The sequence below is a fragment of the Pantherophis guttatus genome, chromosome 1, assembly GCF_059756535.1.
Source record: "Pantherophis guttatus breed Tessera chromosome 1, ASM5975653v1, whole genome shotgun sequence".
In the NCBI taxonomy this organism is placed as follows: Eukaryota; Metazoa; Chordata; class Lepidosauria; order Squamata; family Colubridae; genus Pantherophis; species Pantherophis guttatus.
Window position 1 is genome coordinate 12570508 of NC_142063.1, and position 13842 is coordinate 12584349.

General features: G+C 38.5%; 1 protein-coding gene across 1 annotated transcript in view; it reads right to left on the bottom strand.

Annotated features, from left to right (window-relative positions):
* Window positions 1–349: 349 nt before the first annotated feature.
* The window catches only part of SPMAP2 (sperm microtubule associated protein 2), a 30835-nt gene continuing 17342 nt past the window's right edge, over window positions 350–13842 (bottom strand). The window contains exons 6-7 of the mRNA XM_034422680.3: window positions 11348–11432; window positions 350–2043 (exon numbers count right to left, since the gene is read on the bottom strand). Coding sequence (XP_034278571.2) covers window positions 1859–2043; window positions 11348–11432 — 270 coding nt within the window. The 3' untranslated portion in view covers window positions 350–1858. The remainder of the gene's footprint in view (window positions 2044–11347; window positions 11433–13842) is intronic.

Here is a 13842-nt window from a genome sequence, read left to right on the forward strand (position 1 = left end):
TGTGAAATCAGTCGCTGTATTGTGCTGAAAAGGAGCAAGCAATGAAGCAAAAGTTAAGATTCTAAGATTAAAAAATTGGAGATACAGAAATAGTGATAGAAGTATCTGAATGGAAAAGTTTCATTGTCCACACACAATTCAGCAAAATAAGGTATAAAATAATTGAATAAATCATTTCATAATTTACTTTGGAGCAGGGACAGGTAGACTTCAAGCTTATAGAACCTAATTTATTAATAGAGAAAATCCTGAGGTCCTTCAACAAACGGAAAAAATAGTGTAGTTCTAATGGTTCATCAGAGGAATTTGTTTTAAATATAGGTAAATACACTTCTTTTTCACACAAAAATTATTCCCATTTTCTTTATTTCAGCAGCTGGATTCAACAAGTAAAAGACTATTTTGGTAATTTTTATTATATTAGTTGAAATTAATTATTAACAAGTCACATGCTGAGATGGGCAGCACTATAAATTGAATGAATGAATGCATAAATAAATAACATTAAAAACGCTGTTTGATCTACCCGAAATCATCCATCTTCTGCTTATCTTTGGTTTAAAGTTTGCTGTGTTGACTACATTGACTGCATAAGATCATGCCTGCCCGAAGCATACTTTCTGATATATGTCCTTTTCCCCAAACTGTCCATATGTGGTCCCCAGGCTCTCTTACACAATTTGTAGAACTGTCAAAGTGGATGGAACCAAACATTTCGACTCATATTTTTTTGTATTTTATGAATTTGGGAAAGTTAAGGAGCAAAACTGGTTTTCTAAGCTTTATAGATACTAAAAGCATTCTTTCCATCCTTTAAATCCTTCTCTGCACTTCTTCCAAATTGATCGTTGTGCAGTTCACTTTGGAGAGAACAGTTCTAGATAAGTTGCATCAAGCCTAGGGTAGCCTTCAAAAGTTGCACACTTGAACCTAAACTAAGAATTAATGTTATTCAGGAATGAAGGAATGGCACTTGTAAGTTGCTCACAGGTATTTAACTGTCTACTGTTTAAAGTTAATAGAAACAATGTTCTTATTTCTTACCAGTATTACCTGAGCTGTTGGAAAATTTCAAATTTGATTCTAAACATAAACGTAAACCAACGTATCATTGTAAATATGGCATTTTGAAACAGAATACACAGAACTGTTAAGTTTATATGATGTATATATTAATCAGCTATTAGATAAAAAGGACATCATGAGAGGCACTATTCCTAAAAGCACTAATATGTTTAGTAAAAGAAAGGAAATAGTGTTAATGGAAATTTCAAATATTTAAAAACATATCTGATGTAACAAAACACAAATGTGTTTGCTTTGTTCAAGTGTAGGACAAGAAAGAATACAATTTTAAATTCTGGGGGTGTAGGTTCTGTTTGTTTTAGTGCAGTATGAAAGATTTGGATTTTAATGCTTTTGTAATAGAGTCTAGGCCTAATATGTTTTTTCTTGCTTGCTTATCTTTAGTTGTAAAAATAAATTGCCCATATATAATAGTTGGAGGATTTGTTATGTTCTTAACAAGTGGAAAAAAATATAATTTGTGCATATTCTACATTTCAAGATAAGGTATTGAAACATGTATCTCAGCCAGAATCTGATTGGCTTAAGCAAGGATTTTTGTGATCTATGATGTTACTTGATTCCAAAGAACCAGCAATGTTTCCGGGAGATGGAATTGTGCTGGAAATCAAGATGAGCAGAATCTGTTTGAGTTAAGGTCATCAGGCAGAAATAGCAGAGGACTAACCAGAGATTCACTGATGCTGTATATGATATGAGGTTTACAGTTGCAAAATCCTTTAATTGGTTTCCCAAATAATACAGAAGCGAGGAAAACCAACATCTACATAATTCAAATTATTTTTCCTCGTACTCTTGCTGGACGACTAATTTCAATAATGCGAGGAGAAGGATTGTAATTGAGAGCAGCCTTGGAAACTTTGTATGGGTCGTGCTCTTCAAAAATATAGATCCGGGGTCTGGAGAGTTGTGTTAATTTTTCTGCTGTAGGAAGAGAACGGCGTCTTTTATGTGACTCTGCAAAAAGAAACCCAGGAGAAGGAAGCGTTAAAGGCTAAACTGACCATGATCAATGTTTCTAAAAAAATACAAAGATAAACTAAAATTCCTCAAATAAGATTTCAAATTCCTCAAATAAGATTTCAAATATTCAGTAGTTTTAAGGAATTGACTTTATACCCTGTTTCCCCTAAAATAAGACATCCCCTGATAATAAGCCCAATCAGGCTTTTGAGCGCATGCACTAAAATAAGCCCCCCCCAAATAAGCCTTCCCTGAAAACCCTCCTCGAAAATATTTAAACGCATGCGTAGCCAGTCCCTGCCATTTCCTCTGGTTAGGATTAGGGAGACTTAGATGGAAATCAAGTAAGATGGCAAGAGTGGCCCCATCTTGCTCCATGCGCCCCAAAATAATAAGACATCCCTGAAAATAAGGCCAAACGCTTATTTTAGGGTTCAAAAAAATATAAGACGGTCTTATTTTCGGGGAAACACGGTAAATGCAACTTTCCTCTCATGAGGTACCTTAGATGCTAGAAAGAGTTGGATCGAAGGGTTTACATCTGTCCAGCAGTTTAGCAAAGAAAGCAACTCTGCTGTTTTCTCCCACTTCATTATATAGATTACAAGTCAAGAAGAGGTGGGGTTTTTTGCATGCTTGCTCTTATGTGTGAGTTGGGCGCCAACTTTTTGGCTATTGGATTTCAACATTATGAGATGAATTAATAATATCAAGGTTTTAGTCAAAATTTTAGAAATTGCAATACACTACAGGTCTCCTGCATGAGCAAGGGATTGGATTAGATGACCTCCAAGGTTCCTTCCAACTCTGTTACTGTTACTAAAGGGTATACTTAATACCAAGGAAGCAGAATGAGAGAGCAAATCATTATAATAAGTCATATTGAATTGTCCCGGTACTAGTGATTTTGTTAAGGATGCAGTCAGACATGCATCTTCCAGGATACCTTCATTCTGGTCCCTGTCCCACCCTAACGGCTTGCTGCAGCACTGTTCTATGGACCTTCCCACTGCTATGGTAAAGTGTTCATTCATCCTTGAAATCAACAAAAAATGTACTAGTAGGAAATTTACTGTCCCTAGTATGCCTCTCTCACCTCTGTTTCAGGTCATTGCATTTACAAATGGGGAAAGCCCCTATGTCCACTGAGAGTGGACCCTTTGGGTTTAATCACTGAACCACCTCTGGAAGACGGACCAATATTATATCAGAGCCAAGAATGAGAGAATCCTTGGCTTAAAGTTGGATACTGTAGGTTATGGCTATAATGATCAGAATTGAAGACTTTCAAAACCAAGCTGGCAAGTTATTGTTCTTTAAAAATGTTGCAGTAAGAATGTTAGAAGAATTATTTCTTATGATACCGACATTTATTTAACCTCATCTTGGCTTTGGATCAAACTATTTTATCAAGGATTTATTCAGTTAGCACTTTGCAATCAATTACATTCTTAACAGTTGCAATGTATATGATACAAGTGCAATAAAACAATGACAAAGAATAGATAAGTAGTTATATCAAGTAGCTTTACAAATTACAGTGAAAAAAACAAACCAGAGCTCATCTGAGTTACCGTAAGCATTCTGTGGTTAGCAGATTTCAGAATGTTAATATTAGTGGACAAGTTTGCAGGAAGATTGTTCCACCACATATTGGTGATTGCTGAAAAACAAACCCTTGTAAATCATCCATGTGATCATCCACAGCAGTGGGTCACAAGCAGTTTTCCTGACATGCATGAATCAGATGAGTCAGTTATAACTGAGTAGCCAAGCTATGTAAAGCCAAGCACCTTGAATTGCACCTAGAAGAAAATAGGTTAGTCCAAATCCTGAAGCATCAGTGCAACACACTGATGGCGATGAACACGCCCCCCCCAATTAATCCACTGCCTTTTGAAATGAAATTTGGGGTGGTGTTCAAAGGCAGCGCTGTGTTGAATGAAGTCTGATAGTCCATGCACTTAGTGTTGAAAAAGTGAATTACTGTCACTAGGGTCTCTTGTTTTAGGAAGGACTACAGCTAGTGAACTAGCTAGATTGGCAAAAGCCTTCTGCACACAGCTTCCATCTGAAGCTATGTAGCAGTAACTATGAGCCTCAATTTGCAGTCTGCTCCTCTGGGATTGTACCACTCAGTCAATAGGCGACACCAGAGCTATCAGAGCATCTTTTACAAATAAGGAACTCTGGCTTGCTGAAGTTCTACTTCCGTGTATTTCATCCTGACCAGACCTAGGCAGCCTTTTAGAAATAAATAAAAGACATTAACAGCATCTCTTGCATTATTGAAGTTAGTAATGTTCAATCTATATTCTGATAACACCTTACTCTGAGTCACATCCAAAGATTGACTTTCCTCAGCAGTTTCATGTAAGGCACCTTATTTCCATCAAGATCCCAACAAAGACTATCGACAAGAGCAATCAGTGCTGTCTTTGTCCCATACACTGGCCTGCCCCTTTTGAAACAGACACAGATTATCTGCTTTCTCTGAAGGTGCTTCTAAAAGCTAAACCGTATCCAGCAAGGTTGAACATTTGGTCCCTTACATGTGTTGGTTTGAGATTACCTGGACCACCTTCATGGCTACTATGGAATCCATAAATTCCTGAGTTCTTCCTCATGAGATTGGAGGCACCCAACAATAAAAGAGGACTACAAAACCAGCTCGGAGATTAAGGTGAGTAACCCAGAAAGGGATCCTGCGAGGTATACAATAGGATGGAAGGTACATCAACAGGATACCCAGATTGCCCAATGTAATATATCTTGTCCTTTTAAAGTGCAGAGTCCATGATCACTTCACAGGTGAAGTGTCTTTAAAGACCAAGAACATTATTTCTCTCTGGTTTTTAGGTCCTGAAAGATTAAAAACCAAGGAGGACAGATTTCTGGCAAGATATCATCTCTACTTACGGATCTGGCTATCTGAGACTCTAGAAAGAGTGCAGAGAAGAGCAACAAAGATGATTAGGGGACTGGAGGCTAAAACATGAAGAATGGTTGCTGGAACTGGGTATGTCTAGTTTAATGAAAAGAAGGACTAGGGGAGACATGATGTCAGGGGCTGCCACAAAGCACCTGAGGGCAGGACAAGAAGCAACGGGTGGCAACTAATCAAGGAGAGAAGCAACCTAGAACTAAGGAGAAATTTCCTGACAGTTAGAACAATTAATCAGTGGAACAACAGAAGTTGTGAATGCTCCAACACTGGAAGTTTTTTAGAAGATGTTGGATAATCATTTGTAGGGTTTCCTGCCTAAGCAGGGGGTTGGACTAGAAGATCTCCAAAGTCCCTTCCAACTCTGTTATTCTATTCTATATCCACCCACTACTAAATCATAGATGATTGAGGTTTTACTAGATATGGTGTTCACCATTAGCATCTAAAAGTAACCCAACTGAAAATGGAGATTAGATTTTTAAATCTAATTTATCAGATTTTTAATCCTTCCATAATGGTCATACTAACCTGCTATAATCCCCTTGACTTTTCACAACCAGGATACACCTGCCAACCCTCTTAATTACATGATACATATTTCCCAACATATTAAACAACTGCAATTTGGTGCAGCCAATTCCATTTCCAAATTCTCAGAAAGCCCTGAAACTCCCAAGTACTCATTCTAATCTCAATACCTTCAGAGGTTTAATCTTGAGCTGTCCCACCTGTTCCTCAACTGGCCTGCCTCATAGTAGTGGAAACTGCTTATGTCCTGGCACTCAGCCAGTCAGTGAAGATCTATTGGGGGTCCTCTGCATCACACAGACAGGTCTAAACCAGTGGTTCTCAACCTTCCTAATGCCGCGACCCTTTAATACAGTTCCTCATGTTGTGGTGACCCCCAACCATAAAATTATTCCTAAAACCATTGAAAATATGTCTTTTCCGATGGTCTTAGGCGACCCCTGTGAAAAGGGGTTGCAGCCCACAGGTTGAGAACCACCGATCTAAACTGTCAAAGAAGAGGATTTGGTAGCAGTGATCTGTTCTACTGAGCCTACTACTTTCTTCCTCCTAGCTCTTTCAAGTAAAGGGTATATGGGGTACTGAGTAACTGGATTCCTTTTTGAGGGTTTTTGCCAGATATTTTGATGGAGAAGATGATGTGGCTTTTCTTGAAGTGATCTAGCTGTTTTGGATGACTTTCTTTTAGGGAAGGTTGTTGAGAAGCTAATGGGCCTTCAGTCGGAACTGAAGCAGCTTTTTGGAGGAAAAAACGAACCATCTTCAAGAAAGTCCTATTGCCTTTTGAGAAAACACTTTTGGGATAACCATGTCCTGGATGACTGAGAATCTCCATACTCTCTTGAATTGATGGCATTCTATATGCTCAACAATAGTGTTAAGATAGAAAGTGCTGTTCTGCAATGATTCTACTTCTCTCTCTTAAGTGAGTGATGCTAGTCAGTTTTGGGGAGGAAGAGGGATTGGCCTGATTGATATTCCCAGGGGTGGGCCACAGAGTTTGTTTGACTTACGGTACCTCTGTTTTATAACACTGCAGGGTTATAAATGTCAATTTAGGATACAGTATCATTAGTATGCTGATGATGTCCAGATGAATATCTATAGCTTGAGTTAGGCCAAAGATGCTGTAGAATTCTTGACTTACAAGAATTGTGAGACGACACAGAAACAGTCCTACCAAGACATTGTTTCTGCTTGTGCAGTAATGGTTTCTTTTTATGTTCCAGTCAGCTCTAGAGTGGGTTTTGCTCTCCAGCGAGTTTACAACTTGATAGTCCTGGAGTAAGTTCCTGCTGGTTTCACAGATAGAAACAGGGTATGGCCAGAGGAACTTTTTCTCAAATTCAGCCAGTGTAGCAGTTCCTACTTGCAGCAAAAGGTCTTGATGACATGATTCAAAATCTTCTCATTAATGGATTAAACAGATGCAACAGGTTTGACATCAAACTGCCTTTGAATTCTATTCTGAAATATAACTGGCGTAAAATGTAGCAAACCAGCCTAGTTGGCAGGAACAAACAAATCCCTTCTTTTCAAAGTTTGTTTACATAAATCAGCAATCAACCTAGTTTATATAATTTGTAATTTGCATCAGTTTACATGTTTTGTGTAATGTAATGCTCTATTTTTATTTGGAGCAATTTAATTTGGAATTAATAGACATTCAGATTTAATGGACACCTTTCTCCCAAAATGGTGTACTAAATCAAGATTTTACAGGTAGCCCTTAACAATGTTAACAACTGTTAACAATAGTATGATGGCTTCAAAAATAGTGACCTGTCTTCAGAGTAATGACTGTCCCATCATCCCCATGATCACAATTGGGGCCATTGCCAACTGACTCCCATTTATGACTTGTAGACTATCTTGTAGTCATGCGATTGTGATTTGTGACCTTCCCATCCAGCTTATGAGAGGCAAAATCAATTGGGGAAGCCAGAGTCATTTAATGACTGCATGATTCACTTAACCATGCAATTTGCTTAATAACCACAGTAAAAATAATTGTAAAATTGGGTCCACTCATATGATGACTCGCTTAATAACTACATCACTTGGCAACTTAAAATCCAATCCTAATTGTCATAAGTCGAGGACAACCTGTACAGTATTAGCTGAAGATATAGTTGAGCGTTTTACATGCAGTTGACACATTGTAAGACTACATTTCCAGTTTTCTTTCCTTAATATAAAATTTAAGCACCATATTTAGTTATTCTCACTATTGTAGATATGATAAAATCTCCAGCTAGTGTGTGTATGTGTGTGTGTGAAGAGAGGGCACAGAAAGTGGCACAGACAGGCCTTACCTCTCTCAAATTCCCTGAAGCTTTTATCTGACCGTTCCCAAGAGAATCATTCTGGCCAGATTCTTGTAACTACAACAATATTTACAGTTATTCTTCATTGTTGTAATGCCTGACAGGGAGCCTAGTTCCTTATGCCTTGACAGTAAATAAAATTGGAAGCCACTGGATTGAAATAGTGGTAAGTTAAGGGCTTGAGGTTTCAGATGGCATCTAGCAATCTTTGTTTTGACGAAATTGACTGTAGTCAGTTTTTTTTCCCAATCAGTTAATTTAAATTCTAGAAAGTGGCTTGCAATTGGCACAGATTTGAGACAGTGGTTTAGAATTTCTAAGAGCAGTAGTCAGCAATCCTTTCAGGCAACAAATGCCAAAAGTTAAAAACAATTGCAATCTCATGGAATTTCAATGACCGGTTCCCCAAGATCTTACACATTCATGCTTAAAATTGCAAATGGCTTCAATATGCTTGCCTCAAATTGACATCCTTCTGGGAGTTCAGCCATTTTTAATAATGATAAAAAAGATTAATATAATTTTGAGGTTCCATGAGATGTTATAAACACCCTGGTAGTCATAAGTGCCGCATAGCTTACCCAGCCTTAGAGTATCCAAAATTAAGTGAATGTCATTAAAATTGAGTTATAAAGTAGTTCTCCCCATTTTTATTGCATCATAATACACTATTCAAAAAAGTCAATGGCAAGGACATCTAAATGAGTTTTTCAATACTCAAATTCCAATTAACTATTGGGAAATATGGGTTTAATTTTCTATTGCTTTCATTGGAATATATTTGGTTTTGATAATTGGCTGGAATAAAAAGTTTTAAAATTCAGTTCCTTTTTGGGGGCTAAATCTGTAGATAATTATTTGACCACTAAAAGCTAAGCAGTGAGGATTTTTATTTGTTTGGAGATCTATTTCATTATAGTTGTATATTAATTATTATATTAATCTATTGAATTATAGTTAATCCTTCTATAGTTGGATAGTGACTCAAAGCCATAGCTTTAATTCTTTTACTCTCAAGAAGCTTAGTTTAAAAATAATTTAGAAAACTTTGGGGTAGCCTTTGGACTTCACATTGAGTCATTGTCACCATGACTCAATGTATCTTAACTTTTTAATACTTAATAGCTGAGTTTAATTAACTTCAAAGTATTTTGTGAGAATACATTTATTTCAACACTAATTATCTAAACATTTGGTCTTGATGCCAAAAGTGGTTTTAATAGTTACATTATGGCATTTCAAAATATTTATTGTAAACACTGAAAAATCTTTTGTTTGATCTTAAAATGAAATCAATGTTAACAAAAATGTGCTTAACATCTACAAGTAATCCTTGATTTATAACTGTAATTGAGCCCAGGCTGCATAATATCTTGGTTTACGTAGGTAGAACCTGGCTAAAGAGAAATACACATAAAACCTACCAAAAAGAAAGAAAAACAAATATTGTACCTTTACAGGGAGGATACATGAGATGAGGGTGTGGCTAACTGATGAGGCCTTATAAGGCCGAAATAGATCTATCTTAGTCTCCCAATGGGCGGCAAAGGGTCTGCTGGCTGCCAGAAGAAGAAAAAACGCCCAGAAACTAGTGAATTGTGATTTCACTGAACTAGGGCTGCATAATATCTTGGTTTACGTAGGTAGAACCTGGCTAAAGATATATATATATATATATATATATATATATATATATATATATTTGTCTTCTTAAGTTTTCGCGGGTGTGCATATGTCAGCAGCAGCAAATATAGATAAACTACAGCTCCGACCTCGCAACAGAAAACCCATAGCTTCTAAACGAAACAAGAGCCTGAAGATGACAGGGTTGTGAGCCTGTCGAAATGTTGCTATAAAAAAAAACTTTTAAAGTCACTGGTAGGATTTTAGCTGAGGTTTTAAAGGACCTTGCAGAGTGCTCTGTAAGGATTTTTAGAAGATTTTAAGCTGGGATTTTAACCAGAATTTTAAACATTTTAACCAACTTATTTACAATGACGCGGGAAAACACCCGAGATTTTAATTTTTTGCGTGTGTGTGTGTGTGTGTGTGTGTGTGTGTGTGTGTAGGTCGGTCTTTGGTTATTCACGTTTTCTCCCACGTAAAATTGGAAGTGTCTTGGCGACATTTCGATGAAGTCTCATTCGTCATCTTCAGGCTGGTGTTTTCGGCTTTGTCCTTCTAGGAGCAATGTGTGATCGCAGCTGTTTCTTCCTTTTAACTACCAGTGGGGGTGTGAACTGATTGGGTGGGAGCTTGGCTGTGTTCCCACCCAATCAGTTCACACCCCCACTGGCAGTTAAAAGGAAGAAACAGCTGCGATCACACATTGCTCCTAGAAGCACGAAGCCGAAAACACCAGCCTGAAGATGACGAATGAGACTTCGTCGAAACGTCGCCAAGACACTTCCAATTTTACGCGGGAGAAAACCCGAATAACCAAAGACCTACATACAAATACCCGCGAAAACCTCAGAAAACATATATATAAGCAGTTTCTAACTTGTGAGCTGTGTTTGTAAGAGGTATTATTTTTCATTTGATATATGGCCAGGATATGCTGAAATATGGATCAGAATAGTCATTTCTTTATATATATTCTTTATATATGTTCCTTTTCTTTTCCTTAATCAAGAAAAATGTTTGTAGAGGAGAGGGAATTGATGTCTGTGATTTGATCATCTTCATCCAGCTTTCCTTATGGGAAAGTGGGGGACCATTCCTGCACTGTAGAGCTGTGGGAAGGGAATCTCAGGAGCTATAGGGAGTAATTCAGCCAATGCACAGAGGCACCTATGTTTGTACAGCTCTATTCTCCTGTTACTAATCTTCTAAAAATTGGAAGGAGATTTATTATTTAGTAAGCAGTGTAACACAACTCCCCCTCCCCTGTAACTAAGAGCCCCCAGAGGATATGCAACTAAACTGGTGCAAAGAGCAAGCTTATCTTGTCAGTAAAAGGAAGGGTAGGAGCAGATTACATAACCCCGCACCTGGAATACTGCATCCAGTTTTGGTTACCACGTTACAAAACAGATGTTGAGACTTTGGAAAAAGTGCGAAGAGCAACTAAGACAATTAAAGACCCGGAGACTAAAACATATGAAGAACTGTCACAGGAACTGAGTACGCCTACCCTAGAGAAAAGAAGGACTGGGGGAGGGTGGGCGACATGATAGCAGTATTCCAGTATTTGAGGGGCTGCCACAAAAAAGAGGGGGTCAATTTATTTTCCAAAGCAGGCAAGATAAGAAACAATGGATGGGAATTAATCAAGGAGAGAAGCAACCTGGAATTAAGGAGAAACTTGCTAACAGTGAGAACAATTAATCGGTGGAAAGCTTGCCTTCAGAAGTTGTGGGAGCTTCATCACTGGAGGTTTTTAACAAGAGACTGGATAGCTACCTGTCTGAAATGGTAAAGAGTCTCCTGCTTGAGCAGGGGGTTGGACTAGAAGACCTCCAAGGTCCCTTCCAGCTCTAGTCTGATTACTTACTCTCTGAAGTTGTGGGAATGCACTTTGGTTTGGCTAGAGCAATTATCCGTGGTGTGGGAACTGCAGTTAAGGCTCCTTTTCTCACCTAAAGAGAAGAAACAAAACTGTTCTTTTCCACGAATGAATTTAAATGTCCCCTATCACCGTGTCCAAACTGGGAACAAGTACAAATTAGCATGAAGATGCTGCCAATCAAATTTCACCACAGCTTAACCATCACTCTTCTGGATCAGATTAAAAACCCATGAGCTGCGTTTACAGGCTTAACCATCAAAGATCTATGAACTGTGTTCCTACCACATGCTTAACCTCAGTGGTGGGTTTCAAATTTTTTTTACTACCAGTTCTGTGGGTGTGGCTTGGTGGGCATGGCATGGGAAGGATACTGTAAAATCTCCATTCCCTCCCCAATCCAGGGGAAGGTTACTGCAAAATCCCAATTTCCTCCCGATCAGCTGGGACTCAGGAGGCAGAGAATAGATGGGGACGGGACCAGTCAGAATGTTTACTACTGGTTCTCCAAACTATTCAAAATTTCCGCTACCAGTTCTCCAGAACTGGTCAGAACCTACTGAAACCCACCTTTGCTTAAACTGATGCACCCCCACATGAGGGGGGGGGGGGAAAGTCCATTCACATAATAAGGGATACAAGACAAGCAACGTAAATTTACACATTTTTCAAGACAAAGTTCCCACAATTTGAGCAGTCACAACTGACCTAGCCTGTTGTGTCTGCTCTTGGAGACAGCCTGTCATTATTAGAAACTGCTGATGTTCCCACTCGCCATGAGCTCGTCCCATGCCACTTTTCAAGCCATGTCACTCTATAATTATAACTTGTGGCAGCCACTGTGTAGGTTTAGTATGTGAAAACAGCTTCCTTTTTGGGGATCTAAATCTTCTATTGTTCAACATTGTTGGATGACCCAGGATGTTATACAGATAGTCCTTGACTCACAACAATTCGTTTAGTGACCGGTTAAAGTAGCCTCGGTACTGAAAAAAGTGACATGACCATTTTTCACACAACCTTTGTAGCATCACCATGATCATGTGATCAAAATTCAGATGCTGGGCAACTGTTCATACTTGTGACCGTTTTTGTGTCCCAAGGTCACGTGATCCCCTTTTGTAATCTTTTGACAAGCAAAGTCAGTGGGGAAGCCATAGTCATTTAATAACCATGTTACTAACTTATCAACAACTGTAGGAAGAAAGGACATAAAATGGGGCAAAACTCACTAAACAAATTCCTCGCTTAACAACAGAAATGTTAGGCTCAATTGTAGTCTTAAATTGACGATTACCTGTACTATTTTGAGGCAGAAAAGTTTTGCCTAATTCCATGTTTTTAAGTCATGGTTGTGACTCTCCCTCCTTTACATTTTTCTGCACCCTTCCCTTTACCCTTTTGGCACTTCTAAATCCTTTCATTTAGCCATTTTTGAAGTTGGTTTCCTGTTTCTGAAGCATGTAAAGAGACCTTGTTGGTTTTGATAGTTTTCAGGGTGTGTTCAAGATTTTTATTTTTTGTATGCTGGGTGAATCTTATGTTCATTTATTTATTAAATTTATATGCTGCCCATCGCACTATCGAGCGACTCTGGATGGCTTACAAGGGTGTTCCTTTGTGTTCTCATTTGGACACCTTCTCTTGCAGTGCCTTAGCAAAATGGATTTTGCTCCTCCTTAGGAACTGACTGTTCTGTTTAAGAATGTACAAGGAATTATTGCGAAACTAGTGGGAAAATAACTACAATTCAGCTTCTGTCTTGAAAGTAACAACAACATTTTTAGAAGAGCCTGTAGTGCAGTGGACTAAGCACTGTGATTAACATCTGCTGCTTGCAATTACTGTAAGTTCGAAACTCACCAGGCTCAAGGTTGACTCAGCCATCCATCCTTTCAAAGGTAGGTGAAATGAGGACCCAGATTGTGGGGGCAATAAGCTGACTTTGTATAAATATACAAAAGTATGAAGGCTATTGCTTAACGCATTGTAAGCCACCCTGAGTCTCCGGAGAAGGGTGGCATATAAATTAAAAAAAAGCAAAAGCAATTTAAGATCTGTCTAACTTATTTTCAGGTCTGTGAATGCTGCATGGCAGCTTAGTTCTATGGGGAATATATTCTCTTGGGGTATAAGTGAACAAGAAAGTAAGGACGGAGAGAAGAGAACAAAGGAGACTAACACGCTACAAAAACCCTGGAAGCAGGTATGGGGAGACAGAGGGCCACATACATAGAACACACTTGACTGAGGGTACTAATTTCTGGGGTTCACAATAAATTAAATTGCATTAGGACTGACTTCACATAAATTGGTAAACTGCTAGAAAACCCTGACCTGGGTTAAAACTCACCTACAGCAGCATAAAAAAGCCAACAAAGGATGGTGTGATGCATATCAGGGGCATATCATGTTGTGGCCCATCAGCGGCCTGTGCAGCTAGTAGCTGATTCCGACAGCAAGGAGGCTGGTGTGGTGCTGCG